The 25,779-nt window shown below is 39.6% G+C and overlaps 1 protein-coding gene across 6 annotated transcripts in view; it reads right to left on the reverse strand.

Moving 5' to 3' along the window:
* Positions 1 to 25,779, reverse strand: part of Cep350 (centrosomal protein 350) — a 131,706-nt gene that overhangs the window by 99,152 nt on the left and 6,775 nt on the right. For 3 of the 6 annotated variants that reach the window (XM_021177416.2, XM_085842124.1, XM_029481954.2), the window contains exons 2-7: positions 21,671 to 21,756; positions 20,407 to 20,450; positions 19,017 to 19,128; positions 17,679 to 17,838; positions 10,292 to 10,905; positions 1,312 to 1,425 (exon numbers count right to left, since the gene is read on the reverse strand). In XM_021177416.2, the coding sequence (XP_021033075.1) occupies positions 1,312 to 1,425; positions 10,292 to 10,905; positions 17,679 to 17,838; positions 19,017 to 19,128; positions 20,407 to 20,450; positions 21,671 to 21,743 (1,117 nt within the window). In that variant the 5' untranslated portion in view covers positions 21,744 to 21,756. Of the gene's footprint in view, positions 1 to 1,311; positions 1,426 to 10,291; positions 10,906 to 17,678; positions 17,839 to 19,016; positions 19,129 to 20,406; positions 20,454 to 21,670; positions 21,757 to 25,779 lie in introns of all 6 variants that reach the window. The other 3 variants (XM_029481956.2, XM_029481958.2, XM_029481953.2) reach the window with 1 other exon arrangement.

A 25,779-nucleotide genomic window follows, 5' to 3' on the forward strand; every position in this document is an offset into this window, starting at 1 on the left:
AATGTAAGGGGAGGCTACAAATCAGAGACCATTGGCATAAGGAAACACTTTGCAGTTTTGCTCTGAACAGAAGGGGAACACTGGAGAGAGAGCCCAAAGAGGTATTCTAGCATGATGCCTGCTATGACAAATGTGCCCGACAGTGTGTTTGTGGGTGTGACCAGACAGAGGAAAAGCTTGACACAGAGTGTGAGAGCAAGATGGAGTAATCTACTCACACACACACACAAAAGAGTATAACCAAAGCACAGGTAGAGGTTAAGAATACAGTTTACCCACCACTCACACACACACACACACACACACACACACACGAGTATAACCAAAGCACAGGTAGAGGTTAAGAATACAGTTTACCCACCATAAAAAGAGGAAGGCAGAGAGTAAGCAAATGACCTTTAAACAGTCCCTGACATAATATTCCCTACCAGGTCCTGTGAGGTGTAGCTCCTGCCACTTTTTTTGTAAGATGAGGAAATCAAGGGTAAAAGGGTATGCAACGGCCTCACATATACAGCTAATGAACAGCAAAGCCAGACATGAACTTTTAAGCTGATTCTAAAATAGTTCATAATTACTACATGACACTTTCTTTCTACATGAGAAGAGTATCCTGCATACAATGTTTAATACAATAAAGAAAATGGAATTTAATGACACAAAAAAGGAAAGAAAGAAAGAAAGAAAATTAGCAAAATCTTAGCTGTCAGGTTTAGGAATTAAACAGTTGATTTTGAATCTTGATTTTAATTCTTTATATCCTAGAAAAATTATTCTTTCAGTTTTCAATTCCTCAACTGTTTATAAAGCAAACACAGACTAAGCGCCACATCAACCTTGTTTGGCGCCTTTATGAGCCACGCAGGAGGTGGGAACATTACTGTCCTCATTGTCCTAGTTCTTCAGGTCTTCCCCAGGTTCCTCTTGGTTATAATTCTCTAACATGCATTCCCCTCCTGTAACGCTCTGATTTCTGCAAAAGCTGACTGTAATTACTGGCCACTTTAAACACATTTGAGGCCTAAGAGATGCAAACCACAACTCTATGCTTCCATAAAATCAGTCTGTCCTGACTTCCCAAGTCCCCAAGCTTTAAAAATAGCCTAGTTTCTGTGACACGAGCCATGGAGGCTAGTTTTAACCCTGGAGGAGAGCTAAGAGGCCAAGGGGTCTCCTCACTTAAACCATTACTACTCTATACACAACACACCTAGGAGGGACAGCATCTCGAGGTTGGAGAGTTTCATGTTAATAGTGTATGTTATGGCGTGCATGATAAAATAAGCAAGACACAGAAAACTCTGCTCTTACCTGTGAACTGAAGTGCTAAGTCTCGGTACAGCTCTCTACTCATGCTTTGAAACTCCGCCTCCTGCCACACTTTTCCATCAGGAGTGCGAATCTTGGTCTCTGATGGGTTGAAACCTGATACACACCAATACAAGATGCTTTTAAAGATTGGCTCTGTTTTTAAGTCAGATATAATTTTTTAAAAATACATAAAATCCGCTATAAAAATATCTATTTATTTAGTTGGGGATGAGCGGGCACGCCACAGCATGGACGTGGAGAGCAGAAGGTAACTTGCAGGAGTTGGCTCTCTCCTTCCACCCTGTGGATCCTGAGGGTCACACTCTGGTCATCAGGTCAGTGTGCCATCTCACCAGCCCCCAAGTTCACTCGTAAGATAAAATTAGTTGTTCTAAAATTTATCCTGTTTCATAACTATCACTGTTATCTAACTGCAGAGTATTTCATCACTGAGAGGAGGAACTCTGCCCCTGTTATCAGCTGATGCCCATTACACCTGTCTACCACTGGCAACTACTCATCTACTTTCTATCTGCAAGGATCTGCCTAGTCTGGAGAGCTCATGTAAGTGGAATCTTTCAACATTATGTCATTTATGTTTAGCCTATTGTACTTGGTAATTTTTCAAGGCTCTAACACCTTGTATCAGGGTCAACTGACAGATCTTTGAACGGACATGACATTTTATTTATCCATTCACACAGTCACATAGACTGTTTCTACTTTTTTCTATTATTAATAATTCTGGTATAAATATCCTTATACAAGTTTTGTGGAAATGTTTTTAATGGGTACTACATATAAGAATGAACTGCTGGATCATGGTAACTAACTGTGTGTGTGTGTGTAACTGTAAGAACTATAAATTATTTTCTAAAGCAGCAGCACCATTTTGTATTCTCATCAGGACACATAGGTTTTAATTTCTCCATATTCTTGCTGATATTATTGCCTGTCTCTTTCACTAAAGCCACTCTAATGGATCTACAAAGTAGCATCTTATTGTGGTCTGATTTGTGTTTCTGTGATATTAATGTCAAATTTTCTATATTTAATTAACCTATTTTTTAAAAAGGAATACATAATTAGCTACTACACAGTATACTGATGAATACCAGTTGGAAAAAAGCAGGCTTCTGTGAGATAAAGCAACATATATTCAAACACACTGGAAATGGAGACTCAAAAAATTAAATAATACAAGAATGCCAGCCCCCCTCCCCCAAGTCTCAACCTCAGCTCTGTAGCAGGAAATCGGCCTACCTTTCCTACCTGACCTCATCATGGGGATCTTTTCCCACAACCATCTTTCCCCCCAACTCATCCCAGTATCCTAGCCTCCAATACCAGTAGGCATTCCCTGTGAACGCAGAAGCTGAACAGGTTAGGTAAACAGGTAAGCTAACTGAAGAACTTCATCACTCCCTCTTCCTCTCCCTTAACTCTGCAGTAGGACCCCTGCTGCAGCCCTCCCTTGCCCCTCTGTCCACATCTCTTGTGGATCCCACAGGCCTTTCCCTCCTACCTTCCCTCTCCTAACTTGTTGCTTTATCCCAGCCCAACTCCTGCAGGCACTCCCTGCTAACCCAGACCACTCCTGCCAGGAAAGCAGGTAGGCTGTCTGTAGACTTTCCCCTCCTCCTGTTCCCTAAGATCCAACCCCCAGTCGCTTTAGCTGATCCTCTGGGGTGACCTATCTTCACTATCTCCCCCACTCCAAGAAGACAAAATAAGCAGATACTGCTTGAACACTCCTGTGAACCCCTTCAGACCTCTACTCTATCCCTGTTCCCAAGTGTCACCTCCCAATAAAATATCCTACTAAGCAACACACAGGCATCACACTCTCCAAAAATCCACAGAGGAAACAGAAACCAAGGAACAAAACCCAACAAAGACAAATCCAGAAATCAGCACCTAGACCTGTAATCATCCCCATCCCAGATGCCTATAACCTAACATATAAGAACACAATGACAGCCAGGCCAGCACGTCTCCACTGGGGTCCAGTTATACAACCACAGCAGGCCTTGAACAGTCCAACATAGCTGAAGCACAACAAAAAGACACTAGAGCCACCTGTATGAAGATGGCAGCAGTCCTTAAAGAGAACAGCAAAACATCCCAGAAAGAAATCCAGAAAAACACAAACGACAGATGAAAACAAATAAAAGCAATGGAGATATAAAGAAAACCCAAACTGAGGAAATTCTGAAAATAAAAAATGTAGGAATTCGAACAAGGACTACATAGGAAAGCTTCACCAACTGAATATAATAGATGGAAGAGGGAATTCAGGGTGTTAAAGATAAAATAGAATATGAAAGAAGAAATGGATACATCTGTCAAAGAAAAAGTTAAATCCAAAAAACTCCTGACACAAAATATCCAAGGCTACTATGAAAAGACCAAACCTGAGAGTACTAGGAATCTGAGAAGAGAAAGAATCCCAGCTCAAAGGCCCAGAAAACATTTTCAACATAATCACTGAAGAAACCTCCCCTTACCTTTAGGAGATGCCTAGAAAGGCATGAGAAGCATAGAACACCAAATAAATTGGACCAGGAAAAAAAGTCCCACCCTGATATAGCTGTCTCTTGTGAGACTATGCCGGGGCCTAGCAAACACATAAGTGGATGCTCACAGTCAGCTATTGGATGGATCACAGGGCTCCCAATGGAGGAGCTAGAGAAAGTACCCAAGGAGCTGAAGGGATCTGCAACCCTATAGGTGGAACAACATTATGAACTAACCAGTACCCCGGAGCTCTTGACTCTAGCTGCATATGTATCAAAAGATGGCCTAGTCGGCCATCAGTGGAAAGAGAGGCCCATTGGACACGCAAACTTTATATGCCCCAGTACAGGGGAACGCCAGGGCCAAGAAGTGGGAGTGGGTGGGTGGGGAAGTGGGGGGGGGGGGCGTCTGGGGAACTTTTGGGATAGCATTGGAAATGTAAATGAAGAAAATACCTAATAAAAAAAATAAATTAAAAAAAAGTCCCTTCAGAACATAAATATCAAAATACTAAACAAACAGAACAACAAGACAAAAGGGAAAAAAACTATAAAAACCTGCAAGGAAAAAAGACCAAGTAACATACAAAAGCAGACCTGTTAGAATTACACCTGTCTTCTTAATCGAGACTCTAAAAGCTAGAAAGGCCTGGACAGATGTGCTGCTGACTCTAAGGGACCATAGATGCCAGCCAAGACTACTACAACCAGCAAAACTTTCAATCACCATAGATTAAAAAAAGATAATCTACAATAAAGCCAAACATGCAACAGGAACCAACAAACACTGCACAATCATATCTCCCAATGTCAATGGTCTCATATCCCCCAATAAAAAGATTAAAAGAATGGTTTCAAAACTAGGATCAATTCTTCTGCTACATCCAAGAAACATATCTCAACATCAAGGACAGACATTACCTAAGGGTAAATAATTAGAAAAAGATATTCCAAGTAAGTAAGTGGACCTAAGAAGTGAGCTGGTGGGTGTAGCCACTTTAATATCTAATAAAATAGACTTCAAATGAAAAGTAATCAAAAGAGATAGGGCAGGATATTGCACCTGTTATTAAAGGAAAAGTCCACCAAAATGCCATTTCAGTTCTTAACTTCTATGCCCCAAACATACAAGGGCACCCAAGCTCATTAAAAAAAAAAAAAAAAAGGCTACTGCAGCTTAAATCGAAAAATGACCTGCACACACTCAATGGGTGACTTCAATACTCCACTCTCACCAATGAGTATGTCACCCAGACAAAAACTAAACAGAGAAATACTGGAGTCAACAGACATTACTACAAACCAAATGGACCTGACAAGTATTTACAGAATGTGTCACCCAACAGACCACATGAAACTCAAGAAGAAGGAAGACCAAAGTGTGGGTGCTTCAGTCCTTCTTAGAAGGGGGAACAAAATACTCATAGGAGCAAATAAGGATACAAACTACAGAAAACATATTTCATAATGGCCTCAAATAATATAAAATATCTTGGGGTAACTCTAATCAAGGAAGTGAAAGGCTTGTACGATAACAACTTCAAGTCTTTGAAGAAAGATACTGAAGAAGATATCAGAAGATGGAGAGATCTCCCATGTTCATGGATCGATAGGGTTAGCATAATGCAAAGAGCCATCCTACCAAAAGCAATCTACAGAGTCAATGGAATCCCCAACAAAATTCCACCACAATTCTCCACAGACCTTCAAAGGACAATTCTCAACTTTACATGGAAAAGAAAAAAACACCCAGGCTAGCTAAAACAATCCCAAACAATAAAAGAACTGCTGGATGTTCTACCATTCCTGATTTCAAATTATACTACAGAGCTACAGTAATAAAATCTCACAGTATTAACAGAAAACAGACACATTGATCAAAGTAATTGAATTGAAGATACAGACATAAATCCACACACCTATGGATACTCATTTTTGATAAGACAAAATACAGATTGGAAAAAAAGACAGCATCTTCAAAAAAAATGGTGCTGGTCAAACTGAGTGTAGACATGTAGAAGAATGCAAATAAACCCATACTTATCACAGAACCTCACTCCAAATGGACCACAGACCGACCTTACCAACAACAACAACCGATGCACTGAACCAGATAGAAAAGAAAGTGGGCAAGAGCCCTGAATTCAATGGCACAGGAAGAGACTTCCTGAACAGAAAGTCCAGGCACTAAGAACAACAATGAATACATAGGACCTCATAGCTGAAAAGCTTCTAGAAGGCAAAAGGACACTATCATTCAGACAAAGCAGCAGGCTACAGAATGGAAAAGATTTTCACCAACTCCACATCCAAAAATCATTCATTCATATATATGAAGAAACTAGCTATCAAAACAACAAATAATCAAATTAAGGTGGGATAAAGATCTAAACAGAGAACTCTCAAAAGAGGAATCTCAAACAGTCAAGAATCACTTAAAAAGAAGTGTTCAGCATCTTTAGCCATCAGGGAAATGTAAATCAAAACTACTTTGAGGTTCCATCTTACACCTGTCCGCATGACTAAGACCAAATACACAAGTGACAGCTCCGGCTGGGAGGATATGAAATAAAGGGAACATAGACTCCATTGCTGGGAGGGAGGAGTGCAAACTTGGGACAGCCACTATGGAAATCAGTATGGCAGTTTTTCAGGAAGTTGAAACTAGAGCTACCTCAAGATCCAGCCATTCCACTCTTGGAATGTCAAGGACACTTCATCCTCCAAGGACACTTGCTCAACCATGTTCATTGCTGCTCTATTCATAATAGTCAAAAACTGGAAACAGCCTAGATGTCCCTCAACAGTAGAATGAATAAAGAAAATGTAGTACATTTACACAATGAAATATTACTCAGCTGTTTAAAAAAAAAATGACATCATGAAACTTGCAGGCAAATGAATGGCACTAGAAAACAATCATCCTGTGGGAGGTAACCCAGACCCAGAAAGATAAATGTTATGTGTCGTCTTATATGTGAATATTAGCCATGAAATAAATAATAACCAACCTACAATCCATACACTCAGACAGATTAGGAACCATGGGCAGCAAACACATGGATCTCCCTGTGAGGGGAGAATAGAATAGATTTTATGGGTGGACTTGGGACAGGTTGGTAAGGGGAGGGGAGAAAGGGTTAAGGGAAGGAATGCAGGGAGAGACAGCTGGAATCAAGGGGCATCTGAGGGATAGTATGGAAACCTAGAGCAGTGGAAACTTCCTAACATATATGAAGGAGATCTTAATAAGGTTTCCTAAAAATGGGGCAGACAGAGTCCCAAATCGGCATCTCTTGTCACCAAACAAATCTTCCAGTACTGGGACTGCATTGCATTCAATTGAGTTCTTGGCCAAGGGGGGGTCCCATGGCAATTCCCAGACAACTCAGCTTGTTGTTAAGACAAAGGGGTGTTCTCTACAACCTGACAGAGAGAGCCTCACTGCCAAGGACAATACCCACACAACTCATGGAACATAGAGAAGTCAAACTGGTGCCTACATGAAGCCTTCACCCCTACATTCTAACACCTTTTGTGCAAGAAAGTACTCTGCAGGCTACCAAAAGAGAAACATAAACATCAACTAAACCACAAAACCTTTGCCCTGCAATCTGTCCTGCCTGCAAGATATGCTAGGTCAACGGCAGCACAGAACTTGGGTGAGTAGCCAAACGATGTCTAATTGACTTAAAACCCACTCCCTGAGACAGAGCCCATACCCAACACTGCTTGGCCAAGAATCAGAGACTAGATAGATAGCCCAGAGACCTAGGGTATTAAGGCCAAATACTAGTGGTCTTAAAAATATATATATATCAATAAAATGACTTGTAACGATATCCTTCTATCCTCATGGGTCAAGAGAAGCTGTGGAGTTCCTATCCCCTTCAGGGCCCTCACTCCTTCCCCTGACTCTTCCATAAGAGTCCCCAAGCTCCATCCACTGTTTGGCTGTGGGCATCTGCATCTGCATCTGTCTGAGTTAGCTGCTAGGTGGAGGCTCTTAGAGGACAGTTATGCTAGACTCCTGTCTGCAAGCATAACAGAGTATCATTAGTAGTGTCAGGGAATGGTGCTTGCCCATGGGATGGGTCTCTAGTTGGAATCGTTATTACTTGGTCATTCCCTTAATCTCTGTTCCATCCTCTATCCCTGAAGATGAACAGAACAGTTGTCAAGAGAAACAAAATTCTGCCATCATTATTCAGGGCAGCTCCCCAGGAGTGAGTGTGGGCTGCTAGTGTGGGTTGCCAGTGAAACCAATTTAAAAAGAGCTGTCTAAGGTCTGACTTTTTATTAGCACAACAGACTAGTAAAACATTAAGCCTTTAAAACAGGGAAGGTGAATGCTTTCAGTTGCCACACAAAGTTTTAAGGTTTCTGTGTGCCTGCTGCATTAACATATCTCAACAGCCCTTCTGTCCTTGGCAGCCTTAATTCCTGGGCTGGCTATCATTAGCATCTTTCTGGGGCAATACCACCAAAACAGTAATGTGTCATGAGTATTTTTGATTTTCATCAGCAACAACTTTGGCAAACTCGTCACTGAATTTCTTCTCTCTGGTTTTGTAATCAGCACGTTTTTCCACCATAAATCCAAAATAATAATAATAATGATGATGATAATAATAATAATAGTAGTAGTAGTAGTAGTCGTACCCTGTGTGTTTTCTTAAACTCTTGCACAGTCACAGTCCTTTCCATTTCTGTTCACTCAGGTAGGTGTACATAATAGCATTCCACGTACTGGCATGTGCTACTGCAGTACAGACAGAAATACCCTTTTGTTTCTCAAGACAGGGTTTCTCTATGCAGTTCTGACTGTCCTGAAACTTGCTCTGTAGAGCAGGCTAGCCTCAAACACAGAGACTCACCTGCCTCTGCCTCCTGAGTGGGATTAAGGGTTTATGACACCACTGCCTAACAAAAGACCTACTTTGAAAACATAAGCTACTCATCTCTGGGTCTACAGTCTGCCTTTCCCTTTCATTAACTTCTGCTCACCACTTTCATGACATTCCCAGTTTATCTTTTTCTCAGGTCATGTCTGCTGCCCAGTCACTCCAGCCCAACCCTTCTGTCAGATGTTTCACACTCTGAAGGCTTGATTTTGGCACTACTGATAAACCTAAGTATTTTCTCTTTACCTATAAATTGTTACAACTAAGGATGTTCACCAGGCTTTTTGACATTCCCAGCAGTAACTTTACACCAGAGTGCAGAAAATAAGCAAAAGCTAAGAAACGCCCCCAAACCCTTTGTGAGGCATGATGGAAAAATTCTACTGCTGTGTGTGATCTACAAATACACTGTTTATCATCCCTGTGAGCAGAATGGAGTTGGGGAGTCTGGAGATGCATGGCAAAGATATATCCAGGATGACAGGAAATGTCTGGGCCTGTATCCCATGGGCGGCTGATTAAATAATATTATGTACCTGCATTTTGACTGTGACCTGCCACATGAGATCAGATATAGAACTTTCCACTTACAGTGTTCTATCATCTCTTAACATATTTCAGATTTTGAAGTATTTTAGGTTTTGGGTATCTCTCTCTCTCCCCCTCTCCCTCTCCCTCTCTCTCTCCCTCTCTCTCTTTAGAAACTCTTTGTCAAAAATTAAAACAGGATCCATGTCAATGCCAAAATACTATGCAGTCCTATGTTAAATGGAAACTGATTAATGTCTTGAAAATGGGGTTTTTCTAATATTGAGAATTAAACCCACAAGCTATCTACTACTGAGCTACATCCCTGTCTCTTTTTAAAACTTTCTATTTTGAGACAGGGATGTGCTGTGCAGTCAGGCTAGCTGGAACTCGGCAGTTTGGGCTGGCCTTACCCTAGACATTCTCCCTCCGTCATCCTCCAGAGTAGATGGGGTTACAAGCACGCGCCACTACAGACATTCCTGTTAAGCAAGTCTATGAATTCCAAACAATATTCTTTTGGTTGTCAGAAAATGGTACTAAACCTATTTCCTATTTTGTAGTCTCAACCTCTAAGAATTCCTAAGAAGCTGAGCAGAGTGGCTCAAGCCTGTCACCACAGATTGCTTTGAGTTTGAGAACAGTCTTAGATATAGATAAACCCTCTTGCAAAAAGAGAGGAGAGGAGGGTGGCAGGAGAGGAAGAGGTAAGATCCTTTAAAGAGATTTGTTAAAATTTCTTATTCTGGTCTAATTCCAGCACTTGGAAGTCAGAGGCAGATAGATCTCTGAGAGTTCCAGGCCAGCCTGTTCACAGAGTGAATTCCAGGTTATTCAGGGCTACCAGTGAGAGCCTGTCTCACAAACAAACAAGAAAATCTCATTCTGGAACGCATCCCCAGAAATTCTGCCTTAGGTCTAGAGTTGTCATTTTTAACATGTCCATTTTTTATATGCAGCTAATTTGGTACTCAGCTGTTCTGTGCATCCTAGGGGACCAGAGGACATGAAGACAGAGAAAAGTATACCAACCTTTGTATGCTGGAGCAGGTGGTGCTGTTGCCACTTTCCTGACTTTCGTTGTCACCGAGTTATCAACATTAACAACCATTACTGGATGGTCAATATGACCTAGAGTCTGGGCCTGGCCATTTATTTCTTCTGAGTGTTCCCACTGTTTCCTAATCCGCTCTTTAAGTTTTTCCAGTTTAATATCATGTTGTTGCCGCTTCGAAATATCTAATCTTTGGGAATTACAGGCACTAGAGGATGGAGAAGAGTCAGACAGCAGCAACACTTTTGGATCAACATCATGTTCCATGTTGTTAAGAGAAGGCTTTGAATTGTTCTCACTTCCTTTTGTTCTGTTAGGCATTTCATCCTCAGTTCTTACATGTACTCCCATTTTCATTAAACATTCAGAACTGTGCAATGCATCAATTGCTGGTCCATCATTTAAAAATCTAACAACTGTATCACTGATGACCGAGGGCTGAGCACTCTCAAAATCACAGCACTGGATATTCCGGTCTTCCCGACTAACTACCATCTGCTTCCCACTCTCGGGCTTCTCCTCGTGAATACAATAGACATGCTTTGACTCCAGATGACTGGGACTTAAGCTGAAAGGTGTACCGTGGGTTTCCCTGTAATAGAAACAAAAAACTTGGTGATTAGAGTTAAGAACAAGAAATTCTGTAGACTCAAAAACTGCAGAAATTAGATATTAGGTATTCTCACCACAAATAGTGAGTGTGTGAGGTGACACATACATGAAAGAGCTTGGTTACACAATCCTAAAATGAATACATGAATCAAGACATTATGTACACCACAAATAATTTTTACTTTCCAATAAGAAGAGCCTGAGTAACAGTAAAACAGAGCAGTCAAACTGAAACCAGTCTTACACTGAATGGAGAACCTGGAGTTAATAGCGGAAGCAAAACAACCAACAACAATTCCCTACAAGTCTGAAAAAGGAAAACCAGGGCTTAATGCTACATGTCCATAATCCAAGCTGCTGGAGAGTCTGAGACAAGAGAGTCACAAGTTCAAAGCCAGTTTGGGAACAAGTCCCAAAAAGCAGACAGACAGACTGATTTTTTTAAAGGTCCAGATCTGCTAGAGAGTATGAGGTAGAAAGATCAGAGGTACAAAACCAGTCTGGGGAACTTAACAATACCATGTCTCAAAAAGTAAGCAAGTAAATATTATTAAAAGATCTGGTGTGCAAGAAGCCCTAAAAACTTTTTTCTAAAGTGAACCTTCTCATAACCAGAGAAATAAATGTATGGCAGCTTTAAAACTACATAAAACTCGGGGCTGGAGAGATGGCTCAGCGGTTAAGAGCACCGACTGCTCTTCCAAAGGTCCTGAGTTCAAGTCCCAGCAACCACATGGTGGCTCACAACCATCCGTAACAAAATCTGATGCCATCTTCTGGAGTGTCTGAAGACAGCTACAGTGTACTTACATATAATTAATAAATAAATAAATATTAAAAAAAAAACTACATAAAACTCAAGAGTAAGCAGACTCTCACACAAAGTCTACAGTCTTTGTTTACAAAAATACTAGCAGAAGTTTTCCTTTTCAGCCGATTTTAATTTACACACTATTGTAAAGTGTGTATTCTTTTAAGAGGTTTGTTAAAGAGAAGGTTAATGAAGACTAATAAAACTCAGCGGGATGGCCTAGGCGGCCATCATTGGGAGGAGAGGCCCTTGGTCTGGTGAAGATCCTATGCCCCAGTACAGGGGAACGCCAGGGCCAGGAAGTGGGAGTGGGTGGGTTGGGGAGCAGGGTAGGGGGAGGATATATAGGGAGCTTTGGGGATAGCATTTGAAATGTAAATGAAGAAAATATCTAATAAAAATGAAATAAAATAAAATAAATAAACTCAGCTGTAAACACAGCATGAAGGAGAAAGTATACCCACTCCATGTACAGCAGTTTGGACCTGAAACATATGAAACAGTAGCTTACTTATCTTCTTCAGTGCGTGACGACTAAAAACGTTTAAGTCACACTGTGCTTCACACTAACATTTCTATTACAGAGCCTAATCTAGACCATTACACATAAAAACATAAACCCTGCCTAAGTACCTCAGAAACTCTTACGGCTATAACCTGACCCCACCTGCAATTCCATCTGTTGTAAACGTGCACTTCTCTACAGAGCTAGTCTATAGCTTTGCTCACAGTCTCATTGGCATCCACGGCCTCCAAATCTCTAAAGCCTGTCCACAGTGGTCAATTGCTGAACAAAACAAAGCTGAGAAATGAGTCCTATGGCTGCCATCAGATATGAAGACTAAACGCAATTATGTTCACTATCTTCACTAGTATTCAACAATTCAGTTTTTAAAAATTAAGTATAAAATTAGAACATAGAGAGAATAAATTAAAGCCAAAAAGGGATAAGAAAACTGAGGGGGCTGAAGATGGCTCAACGACTAAGAGGACTTGCTGCTCTTGGCAGAAGAGGAGTTCAGATCCCAACAGCCTTGTCAGATCATTCACATCCGTGTATAACTCCACCAGGTGCTGTGATGCCCTCTGTGACCTCTGTGGTAATGGCATACACACATATATAAACACATGCATACACACAAATAAAAATAAGTCTTTAAAAAGGAAAATAGGTAAAAAGGTAATTTTACATAATCTTTTACTCGTTCAATATTTACTGAATATGCACAGGGTCTTCACTATACTTTTAGCTGTTTAAAATATTTTAAATTTTCTTAATAAAATATTGGTAAAAATATTAATATTTAGCATATGGCAAAGCACTAGCCAGTTACTGCTTTGAGAAGATCAGATTTACACCCTTCAATAGATAACCATGAATCAAACTGTGATATGAAAATGCTATAATGGAAAGTATCTAGTATTAAAGAAGCACAGATTAGTCTGTCTTGGAAAATGAAGTAGTATGGTTTCAATAGAAAATGTTCCCATAAGCCCTTACATTAAATGTTTGGTTCCTCAATGACAGCACTGTTGTGTAAGGTTGTGGATACCTGAGGAGGTTTGGCCTAGCTAGAAGAAGTCTATCACCAGTGGATGTGCTTGATAGCTTGCCAGAGGCATCTCTCACTCATGAATTCATATCATCTGTCTCTGTCTCTGACTCTGTCTCTCTTTCTGCTTCTCATACACTATGAGGTGGATACGCCCCTCTTCCATGTGCTTCCACCTCCAGGATGCTCAAGCATGGTCTGGCCAACCATGGACTGTGCCCTCTGAAATCATGAGTATAAATACACTGTTCTCTATTGCAGGATATTTCATCATCACATTGTGAACCCCAAGACGGTATTTCTAGTTGTGGTGTGGCTCATCCTTAGCTCACACCTTTAGTCCCTCTGGCTGGAACACAGGCATTCCTTAGTATACACTTTTAATCCAAAAAACTGAGGGTAAAATTAGTTTGGAGAAAGAATCACCCATGTTTAAAAGCCATGTCTAATTGAGAGACAGAGTGGTATTAAGACAAACTGGTACCAGCATAGTTGGGTATTCTTGTCACAACCTGACCATGTTTGGGGGAGGACTGTGGAAGGACTTTGGAACTTTGGGCTAGAAGATCCATTCAGTGTTAAGAGCTCTGTGGGATGTTGTGTAGGAGCTTGACAGATAATGTTGAGAACAGTGCAGAAGATGAAGGCCAGGTTTGTGAAATTTCAGAGGTAAGATTAAAGACTCTTTTCAGGGCCATTGCTATTTTGATTGTGAAGATTCTGTGGTTCTAGTTAGCTGAGGCTGAAGAATCAGCTGTGATTAACAAGATACCAGGACTACTAAAGTGAAACCTTTGCATTACTGGGACTATTGATGCTGGTTAGCTGGAGCTAAGAAATTAGCTGTGATTAAGAAGAGACCAACATCATTGAGGTGACATCTTCTGGGAAGTGTTTTACAAAGGGAATGGCTGAAGAAGTGACCCAAGCCCTTGGAGGAGCCGAGAAGATCATGAGTTGCCCAGACACTAGATGGTTGGAGTTTGATTTTGCTTTTGTGACTGTGCCCTGATATTTTTCCCTCTTGAAGGAAGAAAGGTATTTTAGTAGAGCCCACAGTTAAGAGAATTTGAATTTTAAAAGATATTGGACATTTTAAAGGGATTGAACTTTTAATATGTAAAGACCGTGGGACTCTGAAAGTTATTTAGATCTTGGGGATGAATAAGAAAGTAATGGTTGAGGCTTAATAGTGATGTGTTTGTGTGTCAAGTTGACAAGGGGTCAATTGTACTGGCTGGTTTTGTGTGTCAACTTGACACAAGCTGGAGTTACCACAGAGAAAGGAGGCTCAGTTGAGGAAATGTCTCCATGAGATCTAGCAGTAAGGCATTTTCTCAATTAGTGATTACGTGGGGAGGGCCCATTGTGGGTAGTGCCATCTCTGGGCTGGTAGTCTTGGGTTCTATAAGAGAGCAGGCTGAGCAAGCCAGGGGAAGAAAGCAAGCCAATAAGTAACATCCCTCCATGGCCTCTGCATCAGCTCCTGCTTCCTGACCTGACTTCCTTTGGTGATGAACAGCAGTGTGAAAATGTAAGCTGAATAAACCCTTTCCTCCCTAACTTACTTCTTGGTCATGATGTTTTGTGCAGGAATAGAAACCCTGACAAAGTGACAAATCAGAAAGATATGACAGAATAGGATCTGCCCAACTCTCAGGAGAAGAGAGAGGAAAGGAAAGCTCCTTATGAGAAAGAAAGAAGGAGACAGTTTTACTGGGACAGTTGTACAGAGGGAGGTGGTAGAGGAAGAACAAGCTAGACACAGGTGACGACAGAGCAAGTCTAAGAGGCTGAAATCATTCTAAGCCTAGATTAGATTGTGTGGATGCTAGAAGCTTCCAGGACTAGGCCTAGGTCAGCAGACAGAGACAGTAAGTTTTGGAGATGACAATTACCAACAAGCAAATAAAAATTTTACAGTTCTCTCAGGTATTTGGTCCTAGCTACGGAAAGGTAAATAATACAGGCAAAAACAAATGAGGTTGTGTTTCTTACAGAAGATAGTAAGGGTTTGAAGGAGCTGAGAATGTATCTCAGTTGAGAGTGCCAGCCTAGCATGCACAGTTAATCCCAGCACTGTATAAATCAGGTGGCGCACACTTAAGACCTCAGTAACAGAGAGGAGGAGATAGAAGCAAGGGGATCAGAAATTTGAATTCATTCTGGCTGGAAGCCAGACCTGGCCACATGAAACCCAGTGTGTGTGTGTGTGTGTGTGTGTGTGTGTGTGTGTGTGTCTGTGCACATACATGTGAGTGGTAAATAAGGGGGTTACATGATAAATGGAATCTGCCAGGTAGAAAAGGACATTCAATATACAACTGGGTATATTTTTTCTGGGTATATTTTTCTTTTCTTAAAAATATAAATTATAAGCCAGGCAGTGGTGGCACACGCCTTTAATCCCAGCACTTGGGAGGCAGAGGCAGGCAGATTTTTGAGTTCAAGGCCAGCCTGGTTTACAAAGTGAGTTCCAGGATAGCCATGGCTACACAGAGAAACCCTGTCTCAAAAAACATATATATATATATATATATATATATATATATATATATATATATACATACATACAATATATATATATATATATATACATACACACACACATATACATACATATATATACACACACATACACATATATAAACATACACATATATATGTGTGTGTGTGTGTGTGTATATGTGTGTGTGCGTCACACACATATTATAAAAGTTTAAGTACCATATAGTATTCTTTGCAAGGACATCAGAATAGGAAGTGGTTAGTAACTCAATCTCAGGTTTTTCAGATTCTGAGGTTTTTGTTTTGTTTTGTTTTTTGCTTCAATACTAGCAACAATGCCCATGGCTATAATTTCATATCTGATCATTCTACATATATCTCATCTACATTTGCAAATTCTTTACTGACTATTTTTTAGCTAGTATCAAATATAACATATTAAACATTGAATTTGTTATTTGGATCCTCTTCCCAAATACTTTATCACAAAATTTGAGAGTACATACCTAAAATTATCAAGACCATCATGAAACATCTTCATTTACTGACACTTTGAAATACACACACACACACAAAAAAAAAATGCTTATAAATTCAATACATATAAGGCCCAGGGTCTTACTTCTTACTATTTGCCACAGTAAGACTAAGACATATTCAAATCATTAGTAAATTCTTCAAAAACAAAAATTATCTAATTTTAGTACTTAAATATCCTAAGCATTGTTAACAAAAATGTATAACATTTTCTATTATCTATCCTACACTATCAAAATAATATATTAATCCAGAATGTCTAAGTTGCAACAAAGAAAAAGAATAAACTCATGCAATTAGTAAAAGAAAAATATTAATTTCAGGGACTAAAAAGCTGGTTCATAATATTTGCTGCTTGGTTATAAGCAGTTTCTGCTCTTCTGGAAGACCTGAGTTCAGTTCCCAGAACCCGCATGAGATAGCTCCAACCAACTGCAACTCTCCAGAGCATTCTTGGCACCAACAACGCATGTGGCAAGCATGCATACGCAGACACAGACAGACAGACAGACAGATAGACAGGCACACATGCACATAGAGACAAAATTACTATTCTTCCTATCAAATACTTATAGAGAGGATACAGACTGGGGATGAAGCTCAGTGGCTGAGTTTTTGACAATGATATGAGAGATCCTGGATTTGGAATCTAGTACCATAAAAAAAGACAATCCAATAATCAGTATTTTATAAGAAGGTTGATTCTGGGGTGATTTGTCAGGTTTTTTTGTTTTTGTTTTTGTTTTTCGAGACAGGGTTTCTCTGTGTAGCTGTGGCTGTCCTGGAACTCACTTTGTAGACCAGGCTGGCCTCGAACTCATAAATCCGCCTGCCTCTGCCTCCCGAGTGCTGGGATTAAAGGCATGCGCCAGATTTGTCAGTTTTTATGTATGTTTTGGTGAATGTTTATTTTTTGAACTATCTGTTGTGGCTTGAGTGTGAGACAGGCGCGTGTGTTTGAATGATGGAGTGCCCAGTCTGGCACTGTTTTCAGAGGTCTGTGGAACTTTATGCATTGGTCAGTTGGTTGCAGGCAGTGAGGAACTGGGTAGGCCTTGAGATTTCCCTCCCAGAGCCTTGCCGCTCTGCTTTTTAACTGCAGGTACAGTGTGGCCTGCAGCCTCCCAGGTCTGCTGCCAGGCCTTGCCCTCCCCCAGGATGGACTGTATTCCTTTTAAACTGTAACCAAAATAAAGCTTTCCCTCCTCAGGCTGCTTGTCAGACAGATGGTCACAGCAACGAGAAAAAACTAACAGAACTTCAGAATCAGTATATGAAAAACTGAAAAATCATAATCTTATTGCAGTTATTATTAGATTATACCAGTGTTTTCCTAATACCAACCTATAAGAAACCAAAGGTTCACGGAACTCCACACGATTGTTTTTCTTAACATTACTTTCCAGGGTGGTAGCCCTGAGAGGACTACGAGATTTCTCTTTCCGTGGTTTAGAAAATTTGGAAGTTGGAGCACTGGCCCAAGAATCATCTAGACATCTACCATCTGAAAGAAAAAAAAAAATCTATGAGAACATATGCTATAAACCATGACTGTCTAAGAGAATAACTTACCTATGTGTGCCTCCTACCATCCCTTGTTAGATATTAGGTAAGCAGAAAGAAACACCCAGTCAACTAAATTTAATGAAAAATAAACTGAACTCTAAGAAGGTAATACCAAATCAAAAGCTATACATCAAAAGGTAGGAGGATCATCAGCCAAGGCCTGCCTGAACTACAAAGTGAGTTCAAGACCAATGTAGACACTGATCTCAAAATACAAAGTAAATAAAAATAAGGCTAAAGATACAGGTCAGCAGTAGGGACTGTCCATGCATGTGGGGCCCTAGGTTAAATCCTCAGGAACCCTCCCTTCGAAACAGTAAGACGAAAACTGCCAAAACCCAGTAACACTTAGGCTAAGTGGACAGCGTTTACTTGTACCATGTAGTCCACCAAGGAAACCAATATATATATGTATATATGTATATATGTATATGTGTATATGTATATATGTATATATGTATATATGTATATATGTATATATGTATATATGTATATATGTATATATGTATATATGTATATATGTATATATGTATATATGTATATATGTATATATGTATATATGTATATATGTATATATGTATATATGTATATATGTATATATGTATATAATCTGCATCTGCATAGGGTCATTGTATTATATAGTTTCTATATGAAAGATATTCATGACTAAAAATTTGGCCCCCCACAAAAGAAGCACATTCATGTTAAGTCAACTAAATTTTACCTTCAAAGACTATACCTAAGAACTAAAAAAATAAGTATATATAACCTCAAACACCCCAAACACAATTCTCATTCCCACAAACAACGAAAACTCATGATGCACTGGTAAAAATATCATCAGCATCACTAAGCATGAGGCTGTGTCACAGGTACTCTGCATAAGTACTCAGCCGACATGCACTGCACACTACCAAGAAGCACTAAACTGAAACAACTAAAATCTGTATTAATGGGACAACCCCAGAACCCACATAAAGGTAGAAAAGGAGAACCAAAGTGTGGCCTCCACAAATGCAGGCATGGCGTATGTGCATCCATCCCCACAAGCAATAATAATAATTTATGAATATGTATTTAGTATAGTTAAATTCTTAGAAGGGACTTCACACATACCTTTCCTACTTATTTTTCGGGTAGCACTTGCAGACTTCTTTGTATCCATCACAGAATCGATTACAGCTGTGCTTGTAGGAGTTACTTCTAATTTGTTCTCAATGTGTCTCAGCTAAAATTTGAATACCATGAAAACACATAAATTAATCCTGAAATAATCCAATTACTATTCATTCCTGCATTACATACATTTAAAGCTCATGGAGAGAGACCGCATAATCATTTGTTACAAAGCCAAATCTTTATTATATTTACTCAAAATACAATTTTTCTCCCTACCAATATGTAAGGCTATGCTTCTCAAGACACAGAGAACAGACCTTCTCTAGAGAATACAAAAAATACAAACAAATAAATAAAACTAGCTGATTTGCTTTCCAAGGATTAGAACATAGAAAATTCCACAAAATAATTAATCCCCATCTGAAGAGCTGGCTCCGCAGTTCAGAGCACTTGCTACTCTTGGAGGGTCCAGCTTCAGTTCCCTGCACCCACAGAGTGGCTTACAGCTGCCTATGGGCACCAGCCAAACACACAGTGGACACATACTCTGGGACAAAACAATCAGACACATAAAATAAAAATAACTAAATGTTTTTTAAAATAGACAATAAAGAAACAAAGCCAAACTCCGGGGGTATATAAAAGAAAAGGGGAAAAAAGCACTTATTAAGATAATCAACCAGGGGCTGGCGAGATGGCTCAGCAGGTAAAAGCACTGACTGCTCTTCCAGAGGTCCTACGTTCAAATCCCAGTAACCACATGGGGGCTCACAACCACCCATGAGATCCGATGCCCTCTTCTGCTGTGTCTGATGTCAACTACAGTGTACTTACATATAATAATAAATAAATCTTAAAAAAAAAAAAAAGATAATCAACCAAGAAGAGGAATATCTCCTTAAAGGGACCATACATTACATTACCAGTTTAGATTTCTATAATCCAGACAAGACTAAACACAATGAAAATAACTCTCCTATAGTTACTTTTTTTTATAAAGGAAAAGAACCTATGACTGCCACAAAACAGAAGAGATAACTCATAGTCCATTCAAGAAGCCAATTCCTTTCCCTTCCTCCCTGATAATGAGCCTTCTACACAGGTGCCATCCAACCTCCCCCATAGCCACCCTACCTATCAACTCACAAAGTGAACCAGCTAATTAAAGGTGAGGAGCCACCCAGGTCACTCCAATACTTGACGTGTCATGACAGTAGCAGGCCCGAGACCCTACGGCAGTGTCTAGTTTACTTCTTCACTGCTCACGGTTGTTCACTGTGTAATCTATGCCTTTGTTTTCCAATTAAATATTCTAATTAATCACATCATAACATAGTATCAATTTTAAACCAAGTAAATGTTTAAAATAGAAACTAAAACTACTTACAGCAGCCTTGGTCTGAGAAAGTGCATCCCATGACGTGGTTACATCTACTGAGAAAAAGTGATATGTAAGAGAGTCAGAGTTGTGAAGTTAACTTAAGCGATCAAGTTTCACGCGCTCCCAAACATGACCAAAGGCTTGAGAACCACTCAGTCCTTATCAGATGCACTTATAGGTGAGAAGCTAGGTCAGGCTTCTCAGACATTTATAAAAGAAGTATACTCAGTTCACACCAATGGCCTGAGCATCCCCCCCGACAGAGAGACAGGGACAGAGACAGAGAATAAATAAGGTAAAATAAGGCAGGGTCTTGCTATATAGCCTAGTCTGACCTCCAACTTAGAATCTTGCTGCCTGAGCCTCCTGAGTTGCTGGGATTTTAGGTATCCACCAATATACCTAAAATATGAGTTGTCCTATATCAATATTTTATAAGTGAAAGGATACTATTAAAACTATTCCATATATCACTTTACTAGTACAAACAAATCTACTTAGTCTTTCAACTAGTTAGAGGCTGCCCTGTTTCCCATGAGTTATCCTCTTCCAGGATAAGAATTTTCATTTCCTCCAAAGACTCCCCATATGGCGTAATTTCTAGTTTCCTCACAAACGAGAACCTTCCTCTGGGTCTACTTGTCAGTTTCTCTTTTAAAATATCATACCTTAAAGTACCTATAACAAATAACTTTAACTTATTATGTATGTACTATAGATACTGACAGTCATATCAGGATTTCTGAAAAAGAAACATGAATTTTGCATAAATAACTTTTGAGGAGAGATGAGTTCATACTGTGCAGCAGAAGCTGGCCTTAATCTCATAATCCCCCTGCCTCAACCTTTTGAATTCTGGCATTACAGTAATTCATGACCACATCTGGCTCAACTAATTCATTTTTTTAAAGGGTACTTGTATACTAAAAAGTAAAAGTTTAAATTATTTATCCACTTTTTTAAAATAGTTTAAGTGTGTGTGTGTGTGTGTAGTGTACACGTGTAAATGTTCATGCAAATGACCACTGAAGCGGAAGTCATAAGCACTTGCAAGCCAGACAGGACAGGAGGAGCTGGGAACTGAACACAGGTCCTCTGCAAGATCAGTAAGCACTTTTTTAAACTACTGAGCCACTGCTCCAGCATAATCCACTCTTTTGTTTTATGAATCAAAAGATAATGCACAAATTTCATCTACTGATTAGCCCAAAATTGAACACTGTAGGACCTTAGAAAGAGACTAAGTTCAGTGTAAAAACAAAACCCATACCTTGAATAGTCTCCTTGCTCTGAGAGTTCCTGGGATTTGGTAAAGGCACCTCTTTTGACTTGCTGCTCCTCATCTTGCCAATTTACCTGCAATAATGTCATCAACAATCACTGCCCATCACTATTATAAAATACAATAGAAAAGACAGAGCCTGGCCTACTCATCAACACTGTCATCTCTAATAAAATGCAGATTCATAGTCTCATAAGCAACACATAATAATCCAATAAAGAATACAATACTTTAGAGGAACTATCATCATTATTATTAAACTTTCATTTACAGCACACCGACTGTGTTGAGTCACGAGGCTGGAGCTGTACCAGCGGTAGAACACATGCTGCCCTTACATGCGGCCCCAGTTCATCCCCTGGCATGACAATTAAGAAGAGGCTGGTGGGATGGCTCAGTCATGCTAACAATCTGGTTTCCATCCTAGGGCCTACTCGATGGGAGAGGTGCCCAGCAAGGTGTCCTCTGACCTCCACATGTAGCCATGGCATGCACATATCCTTACACAGTTTCTCACACACAGTAAATAAACAGGAAAACAAGACCTTCTCCTAAAATAGAAACAACCAATACCTTATCATGTTTCATTTTCTCTACTGCAAATAACACTGTAACGGTGACACATGCCTTTAATCTCAGAACTAAGAAGGCAGAGGCAGGTGGATCTCTGTGAATTTAAGAACAGCCTGGTCTTGCTCAGCAAGTTCCAGCCCAGTCAGTGATTCATAATGAGGCATTGTCTTAAAAACAAAGACAACACTGTGCATATGGGTTTTGGCCTATTTGAACTATAGAACAGTATCTGCAAAATGTATCGAAACTGAACTAAAGAATGTGAAGGACATGCTGCTGAGATCCAACGTCAAACTGTTTTCAAGCTTCCAGTAATATAGGGGCCCAGAAGTTTCATTAAGACCCTTTAATATCGTTTATATTGCTTTTGTTTTTTGATTTCCATAGGGAAAGGTGATTGTTTGAATCTGAACATGGTAGAACTTAGCCAGATCAATTATTCTGCCACAAATCTTTTTCCTCCTTCTTAATTTATTCTTCTCTCATATATTACATCCCAACTGCAGTTTCCCTCCCTCCTCTCCCCCAAGGCTCTCTCTCCTGGATTCATGCCCCCTTTAATTCCCCTCAGAAAAGAGCAGGCCATCAACCTGGAACATCAACCAAATACGGCATAACAAGGTACAAGAAGACCAGGCACATATTCTCACATCAAGGTTGCACAAGGGAACCCATTAGGAGGAAAAGGGTCCCAAAGGCAGGCAAAAGAACGAGAGACAGCCCCGACGCCTACTGTTAGGAGTCCCACAAGAACACCAAGCTACACAACTGTAACACATGTGTAGGTCTAAGACCTAGGTCAGACCCGTGCAGGCTCCCTCATCTCTGTGAGCCAACTTGACTATCAGTCAGCTGATTCTGTGGGCCATGTTCCTGTGGTGTCCTTGATCCTTCTGGCTCCTCCAATCCTTCCTTCCCTTTCTCCTCTGCCGCAGATCTTAATCTTAAGGGTTTTTTTATTTATGAATTGTCCTTTGTTCATTCACCTAGTAAGATCTTAATTTTTAAATTAATTTTATTAGCTCTTTATAGCATATTAAATTTTACCGTATTTATTAAGTATTTAATCCACAAAATAGGTTTAAAATTTGGAAATTAAAGGGAGGCAGCTCAGCAGGTACAAATGCTTGCTGCCAAGCCTGACAACCTGAGTTCTATCCCCTTGGCCACATTATGGAACGAGAACTGACTCCCTAAGTTGTCCTCTGACCTCCACCTGTGTACCATGGCAAATGCAACCAGGCACATACACATGCACACAAAATAGATAAGATGCAACAAATCATGTTATTCAATTAGTTACTGATAAAGAAAATACAGTACGTTATTTGGAGTCCTGAGAAACTGAACCCAGAACACAAACACAGTAGGCAAGCACCATTGCAATGCATTCTTGGTTCCAGTGTGTTGATTATTTTAAAATCCCAAATTATATTTAAGAAAAATAAAATTTTACCTATTTAGTCCAAATACATAAAACTTTAAAGTATATTAATTTTATGGGAATTAATTTCTCCAGGGAGTAGATAATCCTGACATTAGGCTTCCTAGAAACAAACTTCAAACTATTCTAAAACTGAAATTCTTGGGGCTGGAGAGATGGCTCAGCTGTTAAGAGCATTGACTGCTCTTCCAAAGGTCCAGAGTTCAAATCCCAGCAATCACATGGTGGCTCACAACCATCCATAATGAGATCTGATGCCCTCTTCTGGAGTGTCTGAAAACAACTACAGTGTACTTACATATAATAAATAAATAAATCTAAAAAAAAAGATGAAGTTCTTTTAAGGGTCAGAGCTGTGGTTCAGTGGCTGAATGCTTGCTTACTACGCGCCCTCTACTCAATCCTTAGCATTGTACATACAAAACTTCTTCAAAAAATACATTTTCTTCTGAAAACAGGGGTTGGGAAAAAACAAAAATCAGTAAATTTACCAATAGTTAAAATTTTTTTAACCATAAAAACTTTAATCGCAGTTATTAGCACTGATTGAGGCTGAGAAGGTGGCTTGGTGGGTAAGAGCACACACTACACAAAACTAGAGAACTTGGTCCAGATCCCAGCCAGCAAGCATAAAGCTGGGCATGGTGCACGTGCCTGTATGCTAGCACTGCAGAGGACAGCGACAGGTGTGTCAGTGAAATGCCTGTCTCAAAAGGGAATGAGGCAGAGAATGAATGATACAGCAGGGAATCTGACATCCTCTCAAGGGCAAGATGCACATGTGCACATGCACGCACACATGCACTTGCTCATTCTTTATCACTAATCTGTCAATGATCTGACAAAACTGTCTTCATAAACATTTCTTTCCCTTAAAAGTAAGTGCCAAAAATATAGTGACTATTTTCTCAGTGTAAAGGATAAGTAGGTCAAATAAGTTTTAAAACTGCATTCCAGCCTACAACGTCTCCATCGAAGGGTCTATGCTAATAAAGGTAAAGTGGTGTAAACATAAAAGAGTTTCAAAATAAATGCCTAATTTACAGTCAATCTAATTACAAATATCTAGTCAACGTTTATATAACATGTATCAATAGATTACATTATTATATAATGTCATATTTGCTCATAAAACGATGGAGTTCAGGATCACAACCCTATTACACAAGGGACACAGAAACAACTACATGCCATACAATCCTGTCACTTTAAGGACAACACAAGCACCACTTTCAGAGGTGCCACCAGTGAAGCTCATCAGCCCTGGAGTGACTCAACTGAGGTCATCCCCTCACACCGGATTTAGGGGCTAGTCAATTGTTTATAATCATTTGTTGATTTGGGTACCAATTTCAAGAATATGTACATTTCATAAGACTTAACTCAGTTATACATTTGTACATTGTTTTCATGCATATCATATGTCATTTATACCATTCTATAAGACTGTTTTCCAAATACAAAACCAAAGCAACAATCTTTAAAAATTACTTTTTCCTGATTTACGAATTTATTTTTTGACAGTCTTAGAACGATTTGAGTGAGCTGAAGAGATGGCTCAGCAGTTAAGAACACTTGTAGAGGACCTGGGTTTGATTCCCAGCATTCCTACTGTTGCTTACAACCACCTATAACTCCTATTCCAGGGGTCAGATACCCTCTTCTGACTTTTGCCAGCACTAGGCACACATGCAGTGCACTGACATAAATGAAAGCAACCACTCATAAACATAAAATAAATAAAATTTAAAGACTTAAACATTGTTTAAAATTATATGTCTTAAAAAAACCTAAAAAAAAAAAAAAACCCGTATGTACAGTATAATTTTCCATTTGATGGTATTACAGCAATATTTTATTAACATATATAATTTCAAACTTTAATCTTGAAACTCCCACTTCTCCTAGATTAATAATGTAAGCACAGCTCTCCTCTTTTCTTAACAGCACATACATAAACTGAGTGATGAAGGCCCCTCTACCTCAGCCCAGTATTTCCTATCACTAGACCTCTTTTCTTTTTTTTTTTTTTTTTTTTTTTTTTTTTTGGTTTTTCGAGACAGGGTCTCTCTGTATAGCC

This window comes from Mus caroli, unplaced genomic scaffold (assembly GCF_978045245.1).
Source record: "Mus caroli unplaced genomic scaffold, Mus_caroli_1 scaffold_1, whole genome shotgun sequence".
NCBI lineage: Eukaryota > Metazoa > Chordata > Mammalia > Rodentia > Muridae > Mus > Mus caroli.